Source organism: Heteronotia binoei, chromosome 13 (genome assembly GCF_032191835.1).
Source record: "Heteronotia binoei isolate CCM8104 ecotype False Entrance Well chromosome 13, APGP_CSIRO_Hbin_v1, whole genome shotgun sequence".
Classification (NCBI taxonomy): Eukaryota; Metazoa; Chordata; class Lepidosauria; order Squamata; family Gekkonidae; genus Heteronotia; species Heteronotia binoei.
The window spans coordinates 65,576,065-65,604,014 of record NC_083235.1 but is presented as its reverse complement, the minus strand read 5'-3'; the positions used below and the strand labels follow the sequence as shown (position 1 = coordinate 65,604,014).

The window sequence follows — 27,950 nt, the reverse complement described above, 5'->3', positions numbered from 1 at the left end:
CTATACTGAAAGTTTGGTGCCTCTACCTCAAAAAACAGTGCCTGCAGAGCCCCCGAAACCTCCAGATCAATTCTCCATTATACCCTATGAGAATCGATCTCCACATAGAGAATAATGAAGTACTCAGCAGTCTTCCCCCCCCCCCCCCATTTCTAGCAACACTGAAGGGGGACTGGCCTCTCTAGTCACGAGTTGCTGCCAACTTCTTCAAAGTAACACAGACACCCCATCCCAAGAGGAAGCCTTTCAATCAGCGACTGAAGCCTCCGGAGGTAGAAATGCACATGGTCCTCTGGGGGCGGAGCTCCCCCCCCTCCTCCGGCCAGACTCCCCGAGAAGACGCCTGTGGCAGCCAGAGAGGACGCAAGGACTACGAGTCCCAGCGTGCACCTCGTGAAGGGAGGCCGGACTGGAGCGAATAGCAGGCCGGCGGTGGGCGGGTCTTTGTGACCCGGAGGAAGGGAGAAGCCTAAAGCTTGCAAGGGAGGAAGGCAGGCAGGGAAAGAGACACCGAGCCGTTTCCCCCCCACCCCCCCGCCTCCACATTTTTGGAGAGCGGAGGATGAGGCTGCTAATTCAGGGGTCCCCCGGCAGGGCGGGGGGGGGGGGGGTTGGGAATCCTATTGCCTGCAGGTGAAGCAATGAACTGGTTTCAGCTGAAAACTCAAATCTGAATCACTTATTCCCTTCACCCATAACAGATTCTGTGCTCCCTTTTCTCTTCTTCTCTGAGCTGGGAATTTGATGATATGAGAATGCATAAACCTGACATAATCTATGCTTCATCATCTATTCCTTTGCAACCAGGTCTCTATGGTAACATTTGCTCACTGGACTTTAAAATGGAAGGACACTGTGGTGATTAGCTCCTCCCTTACTGTGAAGGTGGGTAAATGGTCTGGCCTAAGGCCACAAAGTTGTAGCAGTCAGGATGTCTTCAAAAAAAACCCTTCTTTAATATGCAGAACAGCAAGACAGGGAACAACGTAGATTTAGCAATGGCTGAAGTCCCAACTAGGAAGAACCCAGTTCTCACTAGTATATGCTAGAAGACACACACATGTGAAGGGAGTTCTATTCAGGTTTAAGCCTGTCTCTTAAAGAGACAGGTTGCATATAGTACAGACACACTTAAACCTAAAGCCTTTCTTGACATCCTTGCTAAAAATCTGGAAAACCATCACATTCTTATTTGGTTTTATTTATATCTTATGCAAGTTCTTTTTCCTGTACTGTTAGTTTTAGAATCAGTGTCATTCCACCTGCTGCTTCACAAGTTCCTGCTGGGTAGCTTCTACTCTCCCGCAGACCATTTAGAACCAATGAGCCCACTAAGCAAAAGAAGAATGAGTCATGAATTTCTGCCATCTCTACTTGTTACGGCTACTCAGTCAAGCAAGCCGTGGACCCTTCTCTTTCATTGCAAGCTCTATGTAAGTTTGCCCACTGGCCTGCAGGACAATTGGTGCGTTCACACTACACTAAATAACGCATTTTACATCCAGGTTTTTACTATATAAGAATAGCAAATATTTGGATGTAAAATGCATTATCTAGTGTAGTGTGAATGCACCAAATGTCTCTTTAATAAAAGGTTTAATGTGTAGAAATGGGCCGTTGAAGCTTTTCATGGCATGGAGGTAAATAATATCACTTGGGAAATAACGTCCCATCAAACCTCTATTTTTCTCCAGATCTATTGGCAAAACTATTTAAGGACCAGTTAAAACTTTTTTTAGCGAAAACAAGAGAGGTGTTTATTTAAATTTTAATTTAATTTTTCAATTTATACTCCACCCTATCCCGCAAGTGGGATCAGGGTGGATTACAACATTAAAACCACATTAAATGAACCACATCAGATTAAACAATATCATAAGTACAAACTATATCACATGGTCTTAGCAGTAAGAGAGAATTAGAACTACAAAGAAGCGACAGGCTTTGCTTTGGGGAGAAGAAAATTAATGGGCAAAAGAAAAGCAATCTTTTCCCCATTTGTACTCCTTTGTTTCTCTTGGTCAAATACTTAATTACAAGCTCCTTGGGAGCCAGAGAAGAGTTGGACTAAAGTGCTACAAAGTGGCCTGAATTCATGGGATAATACAAAATAATAATAAATACATCATCCTTAAAGAAACTCAAAGATGAGAAACAAGGTTCCTGCAATGTTTCATTTGATACATACACAACGGATCTGAATCTTTGAAGCACTGCTACTCACTCTATCTCATGAACAGCCACGTTTCCAGTTATCATTAATCAAAAGAGCCACATTTACTTCCATCCCTGGAACGAGGCCCCCACCTCAGGAAGGTCCACAGCTTACGTGTTCCTCTGGAAGTGGCTGTTCCAAGGCGGTAACCATTTGCCAACCACAGGCTCCTCCAGGAGAAGGTCTTTCCTGTATGAGTTTTCCTCCCTCTAGTGGTTACTTCAATGTTAAATCACAACAGAATTTATGCTAGACATACAGCAATGTTGGGGCGGGGGGGGGGGGGACCTGAAGCAATAGGGACACACAAGCAATGAAAGTGTGAATGCAGAAGAGCCCCATGATAACTTCCACTTTCATTTTTTAATAAAAAAAATAAGTATTATTCCCATACGATGAAAGAATAAAAGGCTTTGCAGTGGCCAGGACCAAATTCAGAGGAAAGTATTACTTCACCTGAGCGGCATAGAGTTGTTCAGGTTCAACAGAGGAAGTTAAATTCTTGATGAGTACCTGCAAGCCACAAATAAAGAGTGCAGATGTTATTTAACAGGAGAATGAAAATTTCTATAATAGTTTACCGTTCTCTCATAAGTAGAAAAGAGTAAGCCTCCAGTAGCACATTAAACACTAACAACATTTGCAGTTGGGTATGAGCTTTGGTGAGTCACTGCTCGCTTCTTTAGATTTTGACTTCACTTCTTCAGTTCTCTGGGAAGTGATGTGGACTTTTGATACATACATAAGAACATAAGAGAAGCCATGTTGGATCAGGCCAATGGCCCCTCCAGTCCAACGCTCTGTGTCACAGAAGAACATAAGAGAAGCCATGTTGGATCAGGCCAATGGCCCATCTTGTCCAACACTCTGTGTCACATAAGAACATAACAGAAGCCATGTTGGATCAGGCCAATGGCCCATCTTGTCCAACACTATGTCACATAGTAGCCAAAACCCAGGTGCCATCAGGGTCAACCAGCATGGCCAGAACTCCAGCAGCCCTCCCACTGTTGCCCCCTCCAAGCACCAAGAATACAGAGCATCACTGCCCCAGACAGAGAGTTCCAACAATACACTGTGGCTAATAGCCACTGATGGACCCCTGCTCCATATGTTTATCCATTCCCCTCTTGAAGCTGTCCATGCTTGTAGCCGCCACCGCTATTACGTCTTGTTAAGACCAACAGATCTAAATTGTTGTTCTTTGGGCAGAGAGAATCCATGTCTGTGCTCCATTTCTCACTAGAGAAAAAGGTGATTAACTACAGGTATATTTTCAAATGTTGCCATTTTTCTTCCTTGCACCATAAAACGAAGATACAGTTTGATACTAGCTTCACCTTACCTAATGAAGCCTACAGCCATGGCCTACAAAAGATGCAGACAGAAGCGTATAATCACATTCTGAAACATTTTTGTTAACTCCACACCCTCTTTTTGTTTGTTTATGTTAACATCCAATCTGATGAAGAGTTCAGGAGAGCTCAAAAGTTTGCATTCTTTTTTTATTTCATTTTTATTGTCATTGGATTTTTGTTTGGGCCTACAATTTCTGGATTTTTTCTGGATTTTTGCCGAGCGGGGGGAGGAGGCTCCAAATCGGGGGTCCCCCACCCAGGCGGGGGATTTGGGAAGCCTATTCAAGACCCACACAGAAATGCTCTCATCTGACACAGCAAGCATCACACTGGTTGTCCTCATGGTCCACATGACCCGTGAGGACCTGGCCTCATTTCTAGTGCCAGCTCAAGGCTGTGCAGACGTCCTTCCAGTGGTGCACGCCCTGGTTGTTAGGCTGTAGGAAGGGCTTGAGGCCTGCTTTCAGACTTTCACCCAGGATAAGGTCTACATAATGGCAACCATGTTAGACCCGTGCCTTAAGGGCACAGTCGCAGAGCGGGCCAACGAGCTCGATCGCTGGCGAGACGAGCTCTCCCAGAAGGTTGAGCGTTGCAGAGTCAGGGTGGGCCCAGTGCCGGTAACTGAGGAGGAGGGGGGTGGAAGCAGCTCATCTGCCACTTCCACTGCTGTTCATCCCCAATCTCCCCGGCTAGGCAGTGTTTCCCACCAGACCCACGCCACGAAGAGTCCTGAGATGTCACTCATCGGTAGGCCCCTGAGAGCGGAGACAGGTGATGCGATGGTGAGGGACTATCTTTCGGAGCCCAACGAGTCGCAGGAAACGTCTCCTTTGGACTACTGGGTCACGAAGCAGGGGATCTGGCTGGCCGTCTCCTCTGTGGCCAAGGCGTTCCTCCCATGCCCACCGACAAGCGTGCAGAGCAAGTGTGTCTTTTCGCATACGGGCGACATTGTCTGCCCACATCGCAATCGCCTGCAACCCTGGACAGTTGAGCAGTTGATCTTCCTCAAGGTCAACTTGCCTCTGTTTGGCTCCCCAAACATAGACTTTGAGAGTTAATTGAGTGAGCACCTACTTGTGCCTGCATCCTCTCTTGGCTCGCGTTTGGAAGGTGGTTGTAAAACGCTCTCCCACTAAAAATAGACTAGAGTCCAAAGACAGCCCAAAAACTCACTCACAAATTGATTGGCAGTGCATCCCCTCCACCAGTGCATCCCCTCCCCTCAACCATCCCCCAACTAAAAGTGAATGCTGATTTAAAATCTGCAAAGCAATCCAAATTTCCCCAGTCCCCATCCACACATGCCTAATAATATTGAAAGGGTCATTGTAACTGACAGCACCCACAGGCCCAGCCAGGATAACCCAGGTTTTTATTTCAGGGGCAGGAGGAAGAAAGAGGGAGGTGCCAGTGATGATGACAGGCAGCCAGCAGCCATACCAATGCTGAGGTCCCTCTAATGGGACAGTGATAACTGGTGTGTTGCTGCTGAGCTGAGAGAGAAGGAATGGTTCTCTTTCTCTCACACAATCTGAGGCCCTCCCAGTGATCTTCCTAATTTGGAGTGCAACTCTGGCTTGCCTCCTCGTGGTGCACCCTGGGTAACGCAAAAGAGCCTGGACCAGCCAACCATCCATCACTCAAGGTAAGTCTAAATGCTTTTTGCTTTGTGTCAGATACTGAATGATGTGGAGGTAGGTGTGGTCCACCGCTTCTCTTGTTTGAGAGTTGTGTTGTTTGGGTCAGGGCTGGAGAGCTGGCATCTGTAGATTATGTGTTCTGTGGCAGGGAAGCTGGCACCTGGGTGAGAGACCCAGAACCAGCATGCTTGTTCAGCTCTCCCCGCGTTGTTTGGGGCAGGGCTGGAGAGCTGGCATCTGGGTTTCTGCAGCCAGGTCTGCAGAGCAGGCCTTGAGCAGATTGCGTTTTGTGTGGCAGTGACGTTGGCATTGGCAACTGGGTTTATATTGGTTCCAGGCCAGCAGGGTTCATAGAGTAGATAGATGGATGTAGTACATTTGGGTCCTATAGAGATTCTCTGGTGTGAAGTTAGGTTTGGCTTTGGGTACCCCAGGAATTGGACCCCCCGGCCCAATCTTTTTGGGACTTGGGGGTTTTGTAGGGGAGAGTCCCCTGCGGGTTCCCTGCAGTTTTGGGGGCTATCCCTCAAACTCCCCAGTAGCCTCTAATTATGCCCTATGTTGCCATTGATTTCAATGGCCCATAGGGTATAATGGTGGGATAGGGTTTCAATGGCCCATAGGGTATAATGGTGGGATAGGGCACCCTCTTTGGGTGCCCCTGGAATGGGACCCCCTGGCCCAATCTTTTTGAGACTTGGGGGGTTTGTAGGGGAGAGTCCCCTGCAGGTCTCCTGCAAATTTGGGGGCTCTCCCTCAAACCCGCTCCCCTCCAGGTGGCTTCCAATGTACCCTATTTTGCCATTGATTTCAATGGCCATAGGGTATAATGGGGCCATATATTCGGAAATAGCCACACATCTACCATCTATAAGGCTATTCCGAGTACCTGTATTTGGAAATATATGGTATTCCAAATTTTTTGGCCCCGTATATTTCCAAATCTGATTAATTCCGAATTATTATTTTTTTTGCACACCCCAAGTGAGAACCTCCAGGGGCTAAAACTAACACAGGATGGTTCGCTTGGGAAAAGATAGCATTACAATATACATGTAGAGCAGGGGTGGCCAACGGTAGCTCTCCAGATTTTTTTGCCTACAACTCCCATCAGCCCCAGCCAGCATGGCCAATGGCTGGGGCTGATTGGAGTTGTAGGAAAAAAAACATCTGGAGAGCTACCATTGGCCATCCCTGATGTAGAGAACAGTAGAGAGGGGGGAAAGCACCCTTACCAGAGACTAGATCTAGGACCCCCCTTCAGATCCAGAGAGAGAGAGAGATCCTGCACCTTCTACATGCTTCAACCATCTCCCACAGCAAAGGATTTCCCTTTTTCCTCTGTCTCCCTCACTTTTTCAGTCTAACTCAGGGACATTCAAAATGTGGTTGCCAGCTCTGGGTTGGGAAATCTGGAGAAATGAGGATGAACCCTGAGGGAAAGTGTGATTTGGGGAGAGGAGAGACTTCAGCAGAACACAATGTCATACAATGCACCAAAGCAGTCAGTTTTGTGTTTTGTGTAGCAGTGACGTTGGCATTGGCAACTGGGTTTATATTGGTTCCAGGCCAGCAGGGTTCATAGAGCAGTCAGTTTTTCCAAGGGAAATTATCTATGTCATCTAGAGATCAATTGTAATTCTTGGAGACCATCAGGCCCCACCTGGAGGCTGGCAACCCTAATTCAAACTATGACTTGAGGGCCAACACTAGACCTTGGTATCTGGTCCCTAGGAAGTGGAGCTGGAGCTGCTTAAGAGGCAAGTTCAAACTAGCATCTATGAGATCCAGGTTCAAATCCCGACTCTGCCATAGAAGCTTGCTGTGCGGCCTGGGGCCAGTCATACAGTCTGAATCCTAACTTGGTTCACAGAGTTGTTGTTAGGATAAAATGGAGGGAAGGAGAGCAATGCAAGCCACTTTGGCTCCCCCTTGGGGAGAAGAATTAAGTCTAAATGAAGTAAATAAATCAATCACAGAAAATACAACTTGCTGTGAATGGTAGAATGGGGGCACTTGTAACAGGAAAGTAATATACAATGGATACTTCCACTGCTTCTTGTTTCGTCTCCCTGGTGGCCTTTCCCCACATTCCCTACAACAAGGCTTCAAGAGTAGAAGGAAACCAAATGGGGGGGGTGGGGGGTGGGATGGCCTGGCAGGAATAAATTGCAGAGGGAAGAGAAGGCTTAAATAATCCTCTTCCACTTGCCTCTTCCTCCTTTGTTATTCAGGAGACCTCTGTATGTCAGCATACTACAAATGTAATTTCTGTTGGAAACACATGCAGCAGTTGGGACGATGCGCTTAGGCATGAACAGGACGGAGCAATGGCATAGCAGAGCAGGGCTGTTGGGAACTTTCTGCCTGACTGCTACGGCTGTCCGCGGGCGAAGCCTCACACTGCAGTGCTGGCATCATGTAGCTCAGCGGTCCCCAACCACCGGGTCCCAGACTGATACCAGTCCATGACCCGTCAGCAACCGGGCCGCCAGCTGAGCCCCACCCCCCGCCCCCTCGCAGTGCCCTGCAGCCTCCTGCGTTGCCTCCTCCTCCCCGGCTGTGATCACACATGCTAAGTAATGCTGTTTCAATCCAGCTTCGATGCACTTTCCAACTGGATTTTACTTGGGTGAACTGGCAAAATCCAGTTTAAAACTGCATTGAAAGTGGATTGAAACTGCATTATTCAGCATGTGTGATCACAGCCCCTCTGTGTTTATTATGTGAAGCCTGGGAAAGCGCCTTCCCGGCTTTTCAAAACCTCACCTCTCTCCCCCGCGGCAGCAGCTGATCCAAGGGCGAAACCGGCAGCAGCAGCCGCCAGCCACCGCTGAACAAGCCACGCTGCCCTTGCCTCCGGAGGCAAAGGCAGTGCCGCTTGTTTAGCGGATCGCTCGCCGCTGCTGCTGTGTGGCGGGGAGGTGAGCTTTTAAAGAGCCAGGAAGACACTTCTCCTGGCTTAACATAATAAACACGGAGGGAGGAGGAGGGGGCGGCGGGGGGGGGGTGGCCAAATTCAGTTCCCCCACTCTGCGGTTCCCCCACCCTGCTGGTCCCTGTTGCCAAAAAGGTTGGGGACCACTGATGTAGCTGCCTAGCGGTAACTGGTACAGATGGTACCATCTGGAGAGCTACCATTAGCCATCCCTGATGTAGAGAACAGTAGTCTGGGGGAGGGGGCACTGTGCTGTACTATGCTACACATGAGAAGTGGTCCAATAAACAGACCATTGATTGGCTGGCTCCCTGCTAGTGACGGGGGGGGGGGGAGGGGTTGGCAAGGAGCAAGTGAAGCTGGCAAGTGTTGAAGAATCTCTAGGGCAGAACACAAGAGCAGCTTTCTTCCTCTCCCACCCTAGAAGGATTTAAAAAAAAAAAAAAGCTCACCCATTTCCCATAAAAAATACAATAATAACCCTATAAATGTGAGAAAAAATCTTTCATGGAAAAAGGGGGGCAGTCTTTTGGATAGGGGGGACCATGAGCCATGTGGTAAATAAAAAGCTCTGCATCCTTCACCCATCAAAAAAAGGTTCCCCATATGTGGGCAAGGAAGAATGTCAGGTTAAACAATAAAGCTAAGATTCTTAAACTGGAATTTGACTGATGCCTTCTTCTGACCTTTAGCCTTTCTGGTTGCAGCTTCTCATTCCATAGGTAAAACTCTTTTTGTTTAATCTTTGCTAGCCTGACAAACTTTGAGAGGTAAAAGTCAGACCTGGAGGAGAGAACAGAGACCATTACAAGTTGTTTACAAGTTGCTTTTCAGTATACAACTCAGACTGGATAAGTCTTGGAGCTGACAGCAACCCAGATCCACGTTATTCTAGTCTGGTGGCTGAAAATACAGCGGGGGGGGGGGGGCTTGTTTGTGCCTCAGTGATTTCACCCCTATCATGTTATCATGCCAGCCCCTTCATCATTGATCAGGCATACCAAACCTGCAAGTGATGCCTTGACTTTTGTTCCCATCATCTAACTTCCATTCTAGGTGATCAGGAGTCACCTTCCTTCCCATGAATACTATGACCTTAACAGCTGTATATAGACAAACCCCCATATCACAAATATCACTTCCAGAAGCTTATTCTAACTTTTGTCTTCTTTCAAAGCTGTTACTTCTGTGTTGCCTTGCTTGTAAGAAGAACACGTCAGCCAGTTTGGTGTAGTGGTTAAGTGTGCAGATTCCTATCTGGGAGAACCGGGTTTGATTCCCCACTCCTCCACTTGCACCTGCTGGAATGGCCTTGGGTCAGCCATAGCTCTGGCAGAGGTTGTCCTTGAAAGGGCAGCTGCAGTGAGAGGCCTCTCCAGCCCTACCCACCTCACAGGGTGTCTGTCGTGGGGGAGGAAGGGAAAGGAGATTGTGAGCCGCTCTGAGACTCTTTGGAGTGGAGGGCGGGATAGAAATCCAATATCATCATCAATATCATCATCAGCTTGGAGCCAATCCAGACAAACATTTGCAGGATGTGGTTTTATATGGCAAGTGATTTGTGTACATGCTTTTTCAACTTGAGATTTATTTCTTAATTTAACATTATTGTCAGATTGGTGCTGTTAGTTACATTGCACTAAAAAAGGGTATGGTACAGATAAGTGACTACCTATTTTGCAATCTACTCCACTGAGTTGAAAACAGGCAGCAGCTTGGTTTCATCAAGCTAGCTACGGCTGATGTGATCATCAGAGTGCAGCCATTTCCCAAACTATAATCAGCTATAATGCACCAAACCAGGATCTGAAACCATCATTAGAAGTTAGTTTATTGACCACAGCTAGTCATAACGATGGTTTCACATGACAGACAAAGCATCCTGATTTAATCTTGGTGCTCCATGGCGCTGCTCTCACGACACTCCCCAGGCAACAGAGATGCCTGGCCAGAGTGGCTCAAAATCAAATCCTATTTTGCCTTTTCACTAGTTCTTGGGTTATCATGAGACTAAAAATGGAGAGAGTGTCTGCGCTATTTTGGGCTGTGTGTTGCAATGGCATGACAGAAGCATTAGAGTGAAGAGCAATGAGCTCAATACAGTCCATGAAGCCCCCTGAATATGTGTTTCAGCCTGGCTTCCACTAGGGCCAAAACAGATGTGAGTCATGTGCACTGCTGCTAACACACTCTAATAGTAACACTATTTATTAATCAAGGGGTGCGGCCAGACGGACCACTTAAAGCGAGACAGAAGAGCTTTTTTCTGGACCGGGGCAGAAAAATCCGATGTTGCAGCGTTCACATGAACGGTCATATAAAGAGTTGGTCCCGTTAGTGAAAAGCAGTTGATCGATCACACGGTGATGGTGATTTCTGGGAGGGGGGGGTCCATTGATCATGCGCCCAACTGCTTGGAGCTGGGAAATCAAACATTGCTTTAGTGGCAGGGGGGAAGGGGGAAAGTTTCCGGAATTAACGTTGCCGATCCAAACCAAGGCACTGGCAGGAATTATTTTTCTAGAAATTGGCAGTGACAATGATATCTTGAAATCCTCACATTGAAAAGAAAGATTTTTTTTCCTGTTCTGAAAAGTGGGATAACGTTCCCCCCCCCCACTCCGATCCTGTGTTGATTGGAGAAGCAGAAGCATCATCTCAGATTCCCGGATGATCTGGCAATGCGCATGTCTGCTGAAGCTTTTTTTCAAAAGCAAGGTGGGAGGCAGTATCGCGTGTGAGCTGTCCAAACAACAAAAAGCCGATCTTGTGTCGCTGTTTTGAAAAAGGGCCGGACTTTCTGTGGTGTCAAATTAATGCGGCACTGATCTGCAGCAAGTCGGAATGACGCTGGATCACGCTCGTTTGCCAGATGTGGATGTCTGAACGAACACATTTAATCCGTCAGCGAGACGGAGCTGTGTCGCCACAAACGTCTGGCCGCACCCAAGTAGTGGCAAGTACCCAAACTGGTAAAAATGGAGGAATAGCTATAGATAGAGCTGACCAGTACCAAAACATCATGCATTTATAGAAAATTTACTCTTTATCTGCTGAACCTGGATTTTTTTTTTCATTTTGTGAGAAATGCTAGAACTATAATGCAAGATGTTTTAAATAGCCACTTGAAAGTTTTACACAACCGTAAGTTGAACACTTACTTGAATAAAAGCCAAATGCAATGTCTTCACATTATCTGACACATTTAAAAGGGCCTAACTACGCATTGAATTTTACACATATTGCAACAAGCAGTTTTCATCAGATACCTGATCTGAGTTTCCCACTGGAAACTCAGTTCTCCAGTGTGCAGGGCCTCAAGTCAAACTGGGGCTGTGGAACACAGGGAGAAAGGGGTCCTGCTTTCCCAGCCCAAAATGGGGGGACCCCATGCACCTGGAATTGAAGAAGAAGAAGATATTGGATTTATATGCCGCCCTCCACTCCAAAGAATCTGAGTGGCTCACAATCTCCTTTCCCTTCCTCCCCCACAACAGACACCCTGTGAGGTGGGTGGGGCTGGAGAGGGCTCTCACAGCAGCTGCCCTTTCAAGGACAACCTCTGCCAGAGCTACGGCTGACCCAAGGCCATTCCAGCAGGTGCAAGTGGAGGAGTGGGGAATCCAACCCGGTTCTCCCAGATAAGAGTCTGCACACTTAACCACTACACCAAACTGGCTCTCCAGTTGAATTCCCAGGCAGCGTGAACTCACAGCTTATTAAAAGGCCTCATGGTAGACAGGTGTAAAATATAATATGTATGTAGTTTACAGTCTTGAAAAACAATTGAAATGGTCATGAATTAATAATTGCAGCACATGATAATCATTTCAGAGGGGCAGTTGTTGTTTAATGCAGCCAAGTAACACAGATCTGTTGGTGCCTGAGCTCAGGGTGCCAAGCCTCCAGGTGAGGGGCTAAAGTTCTCATAGAATTACAGCTGATCTGCAAACTAACCAAAACACCATGTACTGAAGTATTTTCCTCCCCCCCCCCTTTTTTGGTAACATTTTTATTTTATTTTTTTTATCTGGGATTTATATCCCGCCCTTCCCACCGAGTGGCTCAGGGCGGCTTACAACATATATAAAACTAACATAAAAGTATAAAATTACACTTTAAATTAACATTTCACAATATATAATTAAAATCAAACATTTGTTATAACTATACATCATTAAAACAGCCAGCAGTCGTGGAGCTACACTCTATAAACATTCAAACTAAAGAAGAGTTCTCCAGAACTCGAAAGCTTGCAGACTGCTCTGTGTTAATCCTGACCCTAAAATTTGCACACTGTTTTGGTTAATCCTAATGAAAGCTATTGTGTAGAGTGCGTTCTAGAGTTTTATTTTATTTTTTTTTCCAGTGCAGTGGAGTTTGGGTACTCTGTTATTCTTGAAGTCTGAGGGGTCAGTGGAATGCAAAACACTAACAAGATATCCACAGAGGATACAGTTCAATCTCCATTGTAAATACCCAGTAGTCTCAGTTATCCCTGAAGGCAAACATAAAAAAATCTGTGATATGTTAGCACCATCTGCTGGGTGTTGGAGGAAGCAACAAGATCAGGTGTCCAAGACAAACATTTGGGCAAATACTCATGAGAAAGGAAAGGGGGGTTCTAACTGGAAGACAGAAGCTTAGGTCTCAGATGAAATCTTGGCAAAGAGCGAAGCTTCATAATACAGGATAATAGCACCTGAAAAGTTCATGAAAGAATCGCAGGTAGTGTTGAAATCCCCCTGCTGTTTCCTGAGTTAAAAAGAATTGAATGATTGATTACATATTTATTTTATTTTATTTTATTTACCTTAGATTTATATGCCACCCACTCCGCAAGTGGTCTCGGGGCAGCTAACAGTCATTTTAAAGAACAATTTAAGTTACAATTTTAAAACGATAACACTTAATAATAACTTAAAACTCAATAGTTGGTGCTATACAAAATTTTTTGACATAGGCAGATAATGACCCAGACTCCCCTTCCCACTCCAGCCCACTTAGCCCCCCTCCATTTTGTTCCTGGACATCAGTGAACCCAAATCAGTGGACAGAAGTCAAAACAGTGGCCTGCAGTGGGCAGGAGGAAATGGCAACAATTGGCATTCTTCCTTTGGAAGAGAGGGCGTTGAGACTCTGGCTGTTTGGACATTCTTGGAGATTTGAAGCAGTGCCTGGGGAAAACAGAATCTGGAGAGAAGAGTGAGAAAAATGGGGGAGGGGAGATATGTAAAGTTGCCATTCCCTCCAGAGGAAATGATTTCTGTAGTCTGGAGATTAGTTGTAATTCCAGGAGAATTCCAGGGTGCGCTGGGAGGCTGATCAACTCTATTGGAAAGAGTGCCGTCAAGTCTTCAGAATTACAGTTTTTTAAAAACAGCTGATTTAAAAAAATTAGACCTGCAGGCCAGTGGCACAAAGGGGAAAATGTTGGCCATGAGGCTTGGATTGAAGGAAAATAGCACTGATGAGAGCTGGACCTTGAATTGAATAGCCAGGTGGTGTTATAAAATGCTTGGACTGCATTCTAATCAAAAAGATTAATGGTGACAAGTCCATCAATGGCTAATAGCCATGGATACTGAAGAGAACCTCCATATTCAGAGGCAGTAAACTTCTGAATAGCTGTGCCAGGACGTACTGTCACGGGAAGGCTTTGGACTCTTTGCCCTGTTTGTCTGGCCCTCTGGGGCAACTGATCAGCCATTTTGCGAAACAGGGTGCTGGCCTAGATGGACCACTGGGCTGATCCAGCAGCTTACCTTTTTTCCTTGGACATTATTGAAGGGAATAATCTGCAGTATTTTATTTGGATTACCTAAGTGTATTCAATTTGCCCTGCTTTGTCTGCAAGAAACCCAGCACTACATCTCTTACTTTTTCTTTTGGGTCTTGGATTTCTCTTTTTCCAGCTTCTTTCGATATATACATTGCTGACTCAAACTAGCTGAATCAGGCTGCTGAACTATCCTAGGTTGGATAAAACGTGGCGCAGGAGTAGATGTTCTCCACAATGAAGGAGATTGTGGGTATGTTATATGAGGAGTCTAGAGAAGAAACAATTTTAAATCACCAGAATTGTAAGGTAAACAACATGCTTTCAACATCAAGAATACATTTTCCTTCAGAATGTGGTAGGGCCGGGCCGGGGTTCTCCCGCTCTGGAGGTTCCCAACCCACTAGCCCACATTGGACCAGTGGGGGAACCTCCCTCAATGTTGCCAGCACAATAATGTCACCCAGAAGTGATGTCATCGCACCAGTGACACCGTGCGTGGGCCACTCTAGGTATTTCTGAGGGAACTCTATGGTTTTCCTGGACGCTCTAGCAATTTGGGAGGGAAAACTCTATGGTATGATAGGTACCATGTTAGTGAGATTGCATTAGTAATCTTCCTCGATGGATTAATTTAAAAAGTCCCCTGCCGGAGGCCACAGCGGATTGGCAACCCTAGAACGTGGCTACAAACCTCAGAGTGTTTATACCAAAGCACAAAAATAGCCTTAGGCATTTTCTTTCATCTTTGCCAATGTATCAGAATGTGACAGCCTATGGGATCCTAGAAGGTTTTCATAGCTTATGTCAGGGTAGGGTTGCCAAGTCCAATTCAAGAAATATCTGGGAACTTTGGGGGTGGAGCCAGGAGACTTTGGGGGTGGAGCCAGGATACATTGGGGTGGAGCCAAGATCAAGGCTGTGACAAGCATAATTGAACTCCAAAGGGAGTTCTGGCCATCACATTTAAAGGGACGGCACACCTTTTCAATTCCTTCCTTCCATAGGAAATAATGAAGGATAGGGGCACCTTCTTTTGGGGCTCATAGAATTGGACCCCCTCCAAACTTTTTGAAACTTGGGGGGTATTTTGGGGAGAGGCACTAGATGCTATGCTGAAAATTTGGTGCCTCTACTCCAAAAAACAGCCCCCCCCCAGAGCCCCAGATACCCGCAGATCAATTCTCCATGATTTTCTATGGGAATAAATCTCAGCAGACATTTCCCTCCCCTCCCCCTGCTTTCTGACGACCCTGAAGTGGGGGGAGGGTCTCCAAACCAGGGGATCCCCTGCCCCCACCCAGGGATTAGCAACCCTATGTCAGGGCTTCTTTTGTAGAAAAAGCTCAGCAGAAACACATTTGCATATTAAGCTACACCCCTGATGGCCCCATTGTTTCTACAACAAAGCCCAGCAGGAACTCATTTGCATATTAGGCCACACACCCCTGATGCCAAGACAGCCGGAACTGTGTTCCTGTGCATTCCTGCTAAAAAAAAAAATGTGTTCCTGTGCATTCCTGGCTTATGTTGTTTACTTCTTCCCATACAGAACTCAACAGAAACCATTGATAACTCAGCCCCACCCTGGACACCAATTTTGGTAGCAGAAACTGTACCTGGTGGAAGGAGTCCTTTGGTATCCGGCAGGCTAGAGTCTTCCTGGCCTCTAAAAAAACAGAAGACAGAAGGAGGAGTTTATTGCTAGGTCCAGGGGTTTTTTTGTAGCAGCAACTCTTTTGCATATTAGGCTACACCCCCCCTGATGTAACCAATCCTTCAAGAATTTACAGGGCTCTACTTACAGGGCCTACTGTAAACTCTTGGAGGATTATCTGCATCAGCGGGGTGTCGCCTGATATGAAAATGAGTTCCTGCTACAAAAAAAGCCCTAGCTATGTCAAAGTATGGGCAATAAAATCTCAAAAGACAGTGAGATGAATGTGTATTATTTAGCACAGGGGTGTTGAACTCATGTGTTAGGAGGGCCGGATCTGATACAAATGGGACTTTGTGGGCCCGGGCCATGTGTGTCATAAAATGTAATGTGAGGAAGTAGAGATATAAACTTTATAAAGGACACAGACAAACACCATTAAAGATAAGAACATAAGAGAAGCCATGTTAGATCAGGCTAATGGCCCATCCAGTCCAACATTCTGTGTCACACAGTGGCAAAAATTTTTTGTGGCTAATAGCCACTGATGGACCTCTGCTCCATATTTTTATCTAAACCCCTCTTGAAGGTGGCTATGCTTGTGGCCGCCACCACCTCCTGTGGCAGTGAATTCCACATGTTAATCACCCTTTGGGTGAAGAAGTACTTCCTTTTATCCGTTTTAACCTGTCTGCTCAGCAATTTCATCGAATGCCCACGAGTTCTTGTATTGTGAGAAAGGGAGAAAAGTACTTCTTTCTCTACTTTCTCCATCCCATGCATTATCTTGTAAACCTCTATCATGTCACCCCGCAGTCGACGTTTCTCCAAGCTAAAGAGTCCCAAGCGTTTCAACCTTTCTTCATAGGGAAAGATGTTATTTTTTTAACTTAAAATTCAAACATTCTTAAAACTCTTGCAATATTTTGTTTAAAATGGAAAGGTGGGGGGATAGTGGGACTTGGCAATGCAATTTTAAAAATAAAACCTCAAGAAAAATCACAAGGATCACAGCAGAAACTAAAAAATCTAAAATGTTCTGAGCATGGGAAAACAATGGAATGGCATTGTAAGCTCCCCCCCCCCCCCCCGCACCGTCGGCCCCAGTCTACTCAGATTGGCAATGGCTCTCCAGTGTAATATGCCCCTTTGGCTGTGGGTTCCCAGGTTAGAGTTCTCACTAGATCAGGTCCATTCAGCAGAAACAAGGTGGCTCAAAACATCAGCCCTTTATATGCAAGGATACAACTCCTTGCGTAAAGGCAGAAAGAGCAGGGAACTTCAGAAGTCTCAGAGCGTCGAAGGGGGAGGGGACAGGAGTGGGAGGGGGGGGGAAAGAGCCCCACAGGCCTGATTAAAACCCTGGGTGGGCCAATTAAGGCCCATAGGATGGACATTTGACTCCCCTGGTTTAGCAGTTTGGATGGATCTTCAGGCCCTTGCATGATTCCTCCCTCTCCTGTGACTATATGGGAATAATCATATTGGCCTAGGGTTGCCAGGTCCCTCTGAATCCCCAGCAGGAGGCTTCGAGGGATGGTCCAGGAGGGGGTGGGGCAGCCCAAATGTGGTGATGACATCATGTTGGGGATGGGGGTCATGCATGGCTTGGATTGTGGCTTTGATTGCAGGTGTGTGCCGCCCCCTCTGCCCCCCCCCAAAGCATTTAAAGGATACCTTTAAAGGCTTTGGGAGAGAGGAAGGTAGGCTTCCCAACCCTCCCGCCCTGGCGGGGGACCCCAGGATTTCCACCCTCTTCCCCCGCTCCCCAAAAAAACGGAATCGGGGGGAGGGGGAACGGCGCCGGGGAGCATGGCGAGCCACCGCATCCCGGAGCGGGCGAGGCCGCCGCGCCGCTGCCGCCCCCTCCCCGCCCACCGCAGCTGCTCTTCCAAGATGAGCCCAGGCTGAGCCCATCTCGGAGGAGCAGCCAAGAGGCGGCAGCAGCGCAGGGGAGGGCGAGGCAGGCCCGGAGCATGGCGAGCCACGAACCCAGGCCCTTCTAGGACCCAGACTCGCGGCTCGCCATGCCCCCGGCCCGCCTCCACCCCCCCCCTCCGATTCCACCCCAGAAGCGGAGCGGGCGAGGCCGCCGCGCCGCTGCCGCCTCTTCTTCGCTCGCCGTGGCTGCTCCTCCGAGATGGGCTCAGGCTGAGCCCATCTCAGAGGAGCAGCCACGGCGAGCGGAGAAGAGGCGGCAGCAGCCTCGCCTGCTCCGAGACGGGGCGGCTCGCCGTTTCCCTCCTCCCCCCTAGCTCCACCCCAGTGTCTCCTGGCTCCACCCCCAAAGTCCCCAGATATTTCTGGGGTTGGACTTGGGAACCCTAGAGGAAGGGGGATCACAAGCATTTGTGCTTGGAGTGCAAACATGCATGCACGCCCCCTTTCCCTCCCTAAGCATTTAAAAGATACCTTTAAATGCTTTGGAGGAGAGAGGGGGGAATCACACACATTTGCATATAAATTTTTGGCCACTGTGTGATACAGAGTGTTGGACTGGATGGGCCATTGGCCTGATCCAACATGGTTTCTCTTATGTTCTTATCACCAGGCTGCCTGAACAAACCAAAATTTCCAGTGAGTTTCTTAGGGGTAGGGATAGTGCTCTGAACCTTCTCTAGTGGAACTGTAGAACTAGAAATGATGGCAGTTTGTTAAGGCCCTTGCCTCTTCCAGCTGGTCCTGTAGAGGACAGGAGGAAAGGAGTATGGGTGTGAGGAGGAATAGATTCCCTGGACATCCCATCCCTTCATGGTCCCACACCATTCTATGTCATTTATTTGCAGTACCCTATGTGAGTTAAAGTTTACTCAGAATCCTACTGAGATCTGTTCTGTGAAGTCTATCTTCAAAGAAGTGTTCTTGGGATGGCATTGTCCATTAGAGTTTCCAATATGCCTTCCCTTTTAATAGAAGCTTAACACATGGAAATGGGAAGCTGAAACTTTTCATGGCATGGAGACAAATAATATCATCTTTAAAATGTTAACACATTAAGTCCTTCTTAAAGGGGTGGCACATTCTTTCTTCAGGCTGTTGGCAACCCTATTAAGTTGCCCTCTTGGATTTGCCTGTGAGTGAAACCCACCAAGAAACAAGGCATCTCAAAGACTAACGGGCTAATAAAGCTTAGCCTATGAAAACAGTACCATCTTAAGCAGCAATAAAGTGTAACTCTGTTTAGGATTTCACTATAAATCCATTACTGTTTAAAGTGCCATGGAACTGAGATACTTACTTGTTGTAGACTTGAACATCAATAGGAAGACATTCAGAAGAGAACGAGAAAAGGAATGAGAAGGAGTTGATAAAGAGCTGCTACACCTGAGGATTTGCACTCTCTATGGACCTATATATAAGCCTAGACACAAGAGAGTGTGGACTAAATTGAAAGATTATATGGAGGCTAAAGGACAGAACTATCTCATCCTAGGAGATTTTAACAACAGGGCAGAGGAGGAAGATGGAATCAATGAATGGACAAAATTTGGGAAAAGACTCTTTGCTGAGAATCAAACCTCTAACAAAAGAAGAACAAAGTTTAAATCACTGGTTATGAGAGAAAGTCGAATTAAAAGATAAAGCTGCTGATTGAGACCATACTTTTGACTTTCTTCCCATTCATGACAGGAGATCCTTTTTGGCAAAGTTTACTGCTATAAGATGGCCTCGTATGACTTATTTCTAATCTAAGAACAAACATACGGGGACCACAGTGTTAAATGCAACCACAACAATAGTAAAAATGCACCATTTAATAACTTAACCGAACTCTATATGTATTTTTAAAATCTGAAATTTTATGTTCTTCACTCAGTTGGATCACAAATGAAAGTTGCTCCAAAGAAAAAGACCAAGAACATTTGTATATTGAGGACTTATTGTTTTGGGGGCTGATATTGACTGTGTATGTGTGAAGAAAATTGTATAGAAATGGTTTATGGAAGAATTCAGACTGATTATAGCAGAGGTGTCAAACATGCAGCCCATGGGCCACATCCATCTCACGGAGGGCTCAAATCCATTGCCAAAACAACTTCCTTCTCCTGCTTCCTTTCCATGATTTATTCCTGCAGCTGCACTGTAGCTTGTTTTCCCCCACAGCTCTCTCAGTGGCTCTTTGCTTCCTGCTTCCTGATTCTTCCCTCTCCCCGCCCTTTCTCCCTCTCTCTCTCTCACACCCAGAGCTCCATGGCTGCTTCCTGCTTTGTGCAGGAGGGTTAGGAAGACAAGCCTCTCTCTGTCTCGCACACACACACAGAGCTTCTGCTTCCTTCTCCAGGGCTGCCCCTCCTCTTTTGGAGAGCAGGGGAGGGCAAGGATAAAAACAGAGAGAAAACAACATTGGCATCCCATGGCTGTGGAAATGCCACCAATGTTTTATTCCAGGTATAAGCCTTCGTGTGCAAGCACACTTTAGAGGTAGGGAGGGTGGGTAGGTGGATTCTTCTGACAAACACAATGTACATTAAGGAAATCATTTTGGCTTATTCTGAATTTTTTTTTTTAAATATACAAATCCTTTATTTAACAATTACATATACACTACTAGATTAAACATAAACACAATCAAACCACCACCCATCCCTCCACCCAAGGAGCTTAAAAGGCTTCACCATAACACAATTCCGATTTTCTCATGGTAAATCCCATACTTTTTATCCAAACATATAGATAATCCCATGTCTTTCTACAATCTCGTATATTACCTCCTCTTAATCTTACAGTTAATATGTCCGTCTCAGCTGCGTCAAAGAGTTTTTGTAAAAACTCTTCCCTGTCTGGCAGTTTAGAGACTTTCCAGTATTTCGCGTACAAAATTCTCGCGACAGTTATTATATGCAGCAACAGTTTTTTTCTCTTGTCTGAGTAGATTCCCTTTACACACATTCAACAAATATAGTTCTGGGGTATGTTGAAGCCTTATTCGTAATATTTTTTGTGCCCAGAAATTAATCTGGGCCCAGTATTTTTTGGCATATTCACACTGCCACCAGATATGATAGAGGGACCCCTTTACTTTTCTGCATTTCCAACATTTGTTGGAATACTTTGGGTATATTTTACTCAATCTTTCAGGTGTTAAGTACCATCGGTGCATCGTCTTGTATATATTTTCTTTAAACACTGCGGATTTGGTTAATTTTAAATTTTGTTTCCAAATTTTTTCCCATTCTTCCATCTCAATATTATATGATTGGATTTCTCTGTTCCTATCTGGATTTATTTTCTTCCCAAAAGACCCTGATTAGGAATTAGGACACTTGGAACACCTTATATCTTGGAGAGTGGAGTGATTTCAGATGCCAAGTGTTAATAGCACACATTCAATTTATTTATTTATTTTATCAAATTTATATCCCGCCCTCCCCTAATGGGCTCCGGGCAGCTAACAACAGCTAAAAAATACATAGAATATTAAAAAATATAGAATACATAGAATATTAACAACAGCTAAAAACTACATAGAATATTAAAAAGAATATTAAAACTTCTGTTGCATATTTTAACAGTCACGAGAATATTATATGCGCAATATTGGAAAGTCTCTAAGATACCAGACAGGGACGAGTTTCTACACAAACTGTTAGATGCAGCTGAAATGGACACGTTAACTATTAGATTAAGAGGTGGGAATTTAAAAGAGTGTAGAAAGACATGGGATAATGTATATGTATGGATAAAAAGTATGGGAATTTCTATGAAAAATTCGGAATTGTGTTATGGTAAAGCCCCCTAACTCCTGAGTGTGGATGGGTGGGTGGTGGTGGTTTGGAGTGTATGTATAATTTTCTTTTGTACATGTAAACTGTAAAATAAAGGATTGAAGTTAAAAAAAACAATATTAAAAAAAACAATATATAGTAAAATCAAAGATTTCAGGTTTTCACAGCTGGCATCATCATTAGGGTTTGTAGAATCTTTCGGGCTCAAGTGCCGTGTTTTACTGGAGAAAGTTTTTTTTCCAGACGTTTCGTTCTCATCTGCGGAGAAGATCCTCAGTGGCGTTGCAGCCGGAGCAGGCATTCTGACCTTCTTGGCTGCTGTGCATTGAGTGATGCCAGGGCTGCTGGAGAGCTGCTATTTCTAGAAATAGCCCTGGCCTCACTCAATGCACAGCAGCCAAGAAGGGCAGAACGCCTGCTCCGGCTGCAACGCCACTGAGGATGTTCTCCGAAGATGAGAACAAAACGTCTGGAAGGAAAACTTTCTCCAGTAGAACACGGCACTTGAGCCCGAAAGATTCTACAAACCCTAATATAGTAAAATCATTGGTAATGAGACAGGGAAACCAGCTCTCAGTTCAGTCCAGGAGGATGCATTGCCTTTACCTTCATTATCAGTTACAATTCAACAATCTCTCTTTCTAATCTTCTTTTCAAATTCCTTTGTAAGAGCACTGCTACTCTTAGGTCGGCAACTGAATGTTGTGATTTCTAGTGTCAGGCTTTTGTCCATTTATTCTTTGCATTTGCCTGGACTGAATCCTCCTGGATGAAATTGAAACCTAGGTTTCCTGTCTCATTACTAATGCTAATATCTCCACTCCTACTACCCCTCTGCATATCACACCTAATCCAATCAAGCCTGCTATTGTCATTCATCGGCTAGTCAACATCTGAAATCACCTTTATAAAGTTTATATCTCCAATGCCTCATGTTACATTTTATGGTACCCATGGCCTGGCCCAACAAAGTGACATTTATGTCAGGTCTGGCCCTCGTAACAAATGAGTTCGACATCTCTGGATTATAGCATAATCATTGTTGAATTTTTTTCAAGTGAAGAACATAACATTTTGGATTTTTTGAAATGCATAAAGAGTTTGGTTAAGTTATTACATTTTTACTGTTGTTATTTCCACTCTAGACGTCTGAGCAGGATGACAAAATAGGGATGGGAAAGCAATTAAAAGTGGAAAGCAGCAGGTTGATTGTTACTCCATGGTCAAGTCATGCTATTTTGGAGATCCATATGGCAGAGGGAAGGGAAGAACTTCTAGACAAGATCAAAGCCAAATGGAGATTCCCTGCCAAATTGGTGGAGACCAAGGAATCAGCAAAAAGAATTAGAATTGTTGCTAGAGACTGCAAAATGGGAAGCTCCAAGACCAGGGGAAACCAGATGGTCCATTTGGTGGGAAGATTTGATGATGCAAAGCCAAACAGATGATTAGAGCAGTGTACAGCAAGGAGTTTGAAAAATACCAAAGGGCTTTTTACTGTTTCCTATAGAGTCATGTCATCATTGCCAAAGGGGGAAATGTGGATATGAACAAGTTATATAAGTGGAACAACATTGTGAAGACTTATAACTGGAGGAGGAGATCCAGGATTGTGGAAGAGAGAAGTAAGCATAAAAGGACAGATAGTCAATAAAGGAGAGTGGCAAAAAGATCAGAAAAAGAGGGGAAATATAACCATGAAAGTCTTGAGGGAAGAAGACAGGGACTTGAAGAAATGACCAGAAGAGGTATTTTCTACAATTGGACAATTTTATGAAGCACTTATGTTGAACAGGCAGATTAATGAAACCAAAAAACTCAGATGTCTTGAATTCCTGCAGAAGTTGAGTCCAAAGAAGGAGGAAGACAGAGGAGATGGTGGAAGATCTCATGAGGCCCATCAACCCACAGGAAGTGGATTTAGTCATTGTGGGGGTGAAGAAGAGACTGGCTCCTGGTCTCTATGGCCTAAATCAGGAGCCACATGCGGCTCTTTCACATATATTGTGTGGCTCCCAGAGGTCAAGGAGGAACAATGCAGGTTTACTGTTGAGTAAGCATGCTTAGCATCAGGACCTCAGTCAGCCTCTGAGTTCTGACCCATAGGTAGGTTACTTTTTCTATGTGTGGAGTGGGGGAGGGGAAAATAGGCAGGCTTGCAAGCTTTTCTCCTCCACCACAGAGGTGGTCTGACGATAGGGCTGCCAACCCCTCGGTCCAGGCGAGGAATCTCCTGCCCGGGAGGTTCTCAACCCGCTGGCCCACATTGGGCCGGCAGGGGGAACCTCCCCCCCCGTGTCGCTGGCATGATGACGTCACCCGGAAGTGATGTCATCAAAATGTTGGCGTCCGTGCAGGGCCGCTCTAGGCATTTCCGGGAAAACTCCCAGACGCTCTAGCTATTTGGGAAGTAAAACTCTATGGTACAATAGGTACCATAGAGTTTTAACCTCCCAAATGGCTAGAGTGTCTGGAAAAATCATACAGTTTTCTTAGAAATGCCTAGAGCGGCTCTGCATGGGCGCCGCCATTTTGATGAAGTCACTTCTAGGTGACATCATTTTGGCGCGTGCCGCACATGACTGTCCCCCGCTGGGAGATGAAGAGGACTTAGCAGCCCTATCTGGAGACCTAGATCAGGGAAAGAGAGCGTAAGAGCTGAGGGAGCCACTGGAAGGAGGGATGGAATTAAAGAGGGCAGTGCAGGGTTCCCCCTTAGTTTCATAATACTTGTAGGAGCTATATTTACTAACCTTAGTGTCAAGGCAAAGAGAGATGCATAATGATGCATATGGTGATCAGTGATTGATATGTGTGTCTCCTTCTCACACTGATGCCAAAAATAATTACCTATGCTGGTCATATAGGGACTGTTATTCACAGCTTTTCTTTTTAAAAAAAAAAAAAGTCTAATTCTAGCATGGTCGTGTTGTAAAGTGCATACATATGTATGTTTTCTTTCTGTGCAAAAAAGCAATACATTTTAATACCGTTTAATAAGTTTTAATAAAGACATGTGTATAATATTTGTTCATGTCTTGTGGCTCTCCAACATCTGACGTTTACTCTACGTGGCTCTTATGTTAAGCAAGTTTGGCCACCCCGGGCTAGATTATGTTTTCTGTAAAGCTTATAGATGGCAGTTGGTCAATCTGCTAGTGTGACTTTTCAACAAATGTTTGAAAGAAGACTGTCTACCAAAGTCTATGTATGAGGCAAAGCTGAATTTTCACTACAAGAATGGAGATGAAACTTTGCTAAGAACTGGAGGCTGATCACTCTTTAAAATGCTGACTATTGCATGTTATCTAAAATCCTGGTCAAGAGACTTTAAAAAAAATGCAGAATTATTAGTTCATAAGTCAAAGTATAGTGCAGTGTCTGGGTGGAAGATGAGTGATTCTCTGATGATGCTTAGAGATCTTTTTCGTAGAGCTGGGACAAAGCAATGGAGAGGATATATAGTACAAGTTGACCAGAGTAAAGCTTTGGATAAAATCAACCACACCTTCCTTTGGGATGCGTTAAATCTAGAAGAATCCTAGCAATTTTTATCAGTTGGCTTCCTCTCATGTAGGAGGTTGAGAAGGAAAGATCTTGCTCACTCAGGCAGGGATTTCTTTGAGCCCCCTGTTGTATGTTTTGGGACTGGATCCATTGCTGTACAAGGTCGAAGCAAACAAACAGATTTCAGAGAGCATAGTGGACACCATTGCCAAAAGTGTGGGTCATGCAGGTGATGTCTATTTCTTCTCTCATTTTGTGAGAAGCCAGGGCCAGCAGCCAAAGGGGACCACTTTAAATCCTGTTGCGCTTTGCCAGTACCTCAGAGGAACCAAAAGTTTCACTTGTCAGAAATAAATAATGGCACTGGTAGTGTTGATTATATCAAACAGAATAACAATTATTTTAGAACAGATAAGCTGGGAAGGGAGGAAAAAAGAACAGAGGATTATACTATTAGAATCTGTGGGCAGGCAGAAAATCAAACTAAAACATAAGAACACTTTTTGTTGGCAAGATGATATTTCATAAAAATAACAAGTGTTTCCCTCAGCTGGACAGCACTTAATATAGACCTTTTTTTAAGATGACTTTGGCTTTAAAAATATTCACACTCTCTCACTCTGAGGAACTGACTGGGCCTGTGTCAGAACTCCCCACCTCTGACCCTTTCTTCCTGGCAGACTAGTTATCCTCTTCTCAGGAAGAGCTATAACCCTGGACTCTGGCACTTTTGAGGGCCCTTCACACTGATACCTCAAATCCTTGTGCGAAGTCCCCTTTCTTCTGCTGGAACCTTAGTCTATCTTCTGGGATTTCACAGGAACCTTTGTTCCTCTCACAGTATGTGTTATGACCTTTCTCTCAACTGGAATCTGCCCGTAACTCTTGGAACAGAACTCCTCACCAGAGCTTTTACCCTCGCTCTGCCTTGTGACACTCTGTGCCACAAACTTGAGAGTCTTCCCAGAAAAGACTCCTTCTCTCAAACAGACTTTTTCACAGACCAGAGCTCTATTCAAATACCAGCTCTGTCTCAGACTGCCTCAGACTGCAGTCACTCATAAACTGAACTGAACTGAAGAGGTTTCCCTCTCACAGTCACAGCCCCTCTTATCTTGTTACTCCTGTTACCGTGAAGGCTGTTAGCTAATCACAGTGAGTTTCCCCAGCTGTCACTCACTGAGACTTCTACCCAGTCTATCACACATTCCAAGCAGTAAATGGCTGAGATCAAGAAGGAATTGAATTTGTATGGGAAAAGCTCTGGAGCTCAGATCAACTGAAAGAAAGAGAAACTCATTGACCTCACCAAAGGAATGGAGGGGGTTGGAGTGGTGAGCCTTCAGGAAGGAATAGAGGCTTTGCTAAGTGGAGAGGAAGAACACATGACCCAATCTGTTAGGATTTTAGGGATCTGGTTCGGTATCGTTCCTGGGCATGGGAAAAGAACTGGGGTGAATGGGCTGATAAGGTAGAAGAGAGGATGGGATGGTGGAAGGATTACAGTTTGACTCTTTGTCAACGTGCCAATTGTCTTAAGAACTATGTGGAATCAGGAGGGAATTATGTGGCTCAAGTGTATCCTTCTGTAAACAGTTGTCATAGAGATCACCAGAAGAATGGAAAAGGTTTTGTTGGATACCAAGCATTTCCTTGCAGCGAAAGTGGAAGTATATGGCGAAGTGGAGAAAGGAGTTTCAGGAATGCGTGAGATCGAACCTTGGTGTCTCAGTTGGTTCCTGGCTCTTAGTTTTGAAAGGCCCAAAGGGAGGAAACGAAAGGGCAAAAGAAGATGTGCCAGCACTTTTATAACATTTGGAAAGATACAGAATGGGCAGAGAGATGGTGGAGAAGAGGATAACATACCCTTAGGCTCATGGGAATAATAAAAAAGAGCTACCACGTTTTCTGATTGAGATGATGAAGTTGCTTAAAAAGTGGAAAGTGGATCCAGTCCAGGTAAAGAAGCTGGCTGAGGGAAAGGCCTCCTTAAAAATTCAGGAAGAATCTCAAGAACTGTATGATGCAAAATTGAGAGAGTAGATGAGTGTGGATGAAGAAAAAGAGGGAAACTTTCGAAGACAAGAGAGTGCCATAGGAAACCTGGTAGAGGCATTTCCACCAGACTTTGAATACAGTGGAGTCCAACCTGCAGCTCAAACAAACGCAGCATGTGTGCAAACAACCTGACTGTACTTCCATGAGAGAAATCATTCAGCATTTTGTGAAAGACTGCACATCTAAGGAAGTATGGGTTGGACTGGCTAAGAATCTGAAATAGCCTTGGATAAAAGAATGATGGAAGAGTGTATTGTAGGGGTTTTGAACCACCACAGGGAGCCAGAGGACCACAAAAACAGCAAGAGAGAAATCAGCGAAGAACTGAGGATGAAAGAACACCAGGGAAGCAGAAAGAGGAGTGGAAAGTGCCCTGGTCAACTGTTAGACTTGTGAAGTTGATAACTATACAAGCATTGGGGTGGCTGAGATGGAAGCAACTTCAGAAAATGAAAAATGTGACCCCAGAGAGAACAAAAACATACTTTTGTAGAAAATTAAAGGAGCTAGCAACATATGATAGTCAAAAGACATCTAAATATAGATGGGATTCTCGTTGGCTGTGGTTGATGGGGAACATGCAACCTATAAGATAAAATTGAAAGGACAAATGCAACAATGCCAGATGGTATACGCTGTTATAAATACTTGTTAAAAAAGATATAGTGTTTTGATTTTACGGTTTTGGTAATATGTTTAGTAATGGAAGGATTGTATGTAAATGTGTTTGTAATTATGAGAAAGAATATGGTTTATGTAAATTATATCATTCAGGAAAGGGTCTATGTAAGATCTGGGGGAGTTCAGGTGTTGTTGCTGTTGTAATTGTTTAACAATATGTAAGAGGTAGTTTAAACAATAAAAAATTCATTTTCCTAAAAAAAAAAATCCTAAGAACTTCACTCTTTAGTCAGTGAGTGCCCTGATGTATAGCTGAATTTGAGGCATACATATCAGGCAGGGTGAACAGAAATGGTTTATTAAACAAATACTATAACAAGTAAGCAAAGAGGAGTAAAGCTATTTAAAATGGGCAAAATTAATGCAGGATAAAACAAAGAGAGAC

General features: G+C 45.0%; 1 protein-coding gene across 1 annotated transcript in view; it reads right to left on the bottom strand.

The window, feature by feature from the left end:
* The window catches only part of HEATR9 (HEAT repeat containing 9), a 67,546-nt gene that overhangs the window by 37,677 nt on the left and 1,919 nt on the right, over positions 1-27,950 (bottom strand). The window contains exons 2-5 of the mRNA XM_060252101.1: positions 15,556-15,605; positions 14,038-14,207; positions 8,844-8,940; positions 2,672-2,728 (exon numbers count right to left, since the gene is read on the bottom strand). Coding sequence (XP_060108084.1) covers positions 2,672-2,728; positions 8,844-8,940; positions 14,038-14,207; positions 15,556-15,605 — 374 coding nt within the window. The remainder of the gene's footprint in view (positions 1-2,671; positions 2,729-8,843; positions 8,941-14,037; positions 14,208-15,555; positions 15,606-27,950) is intronic.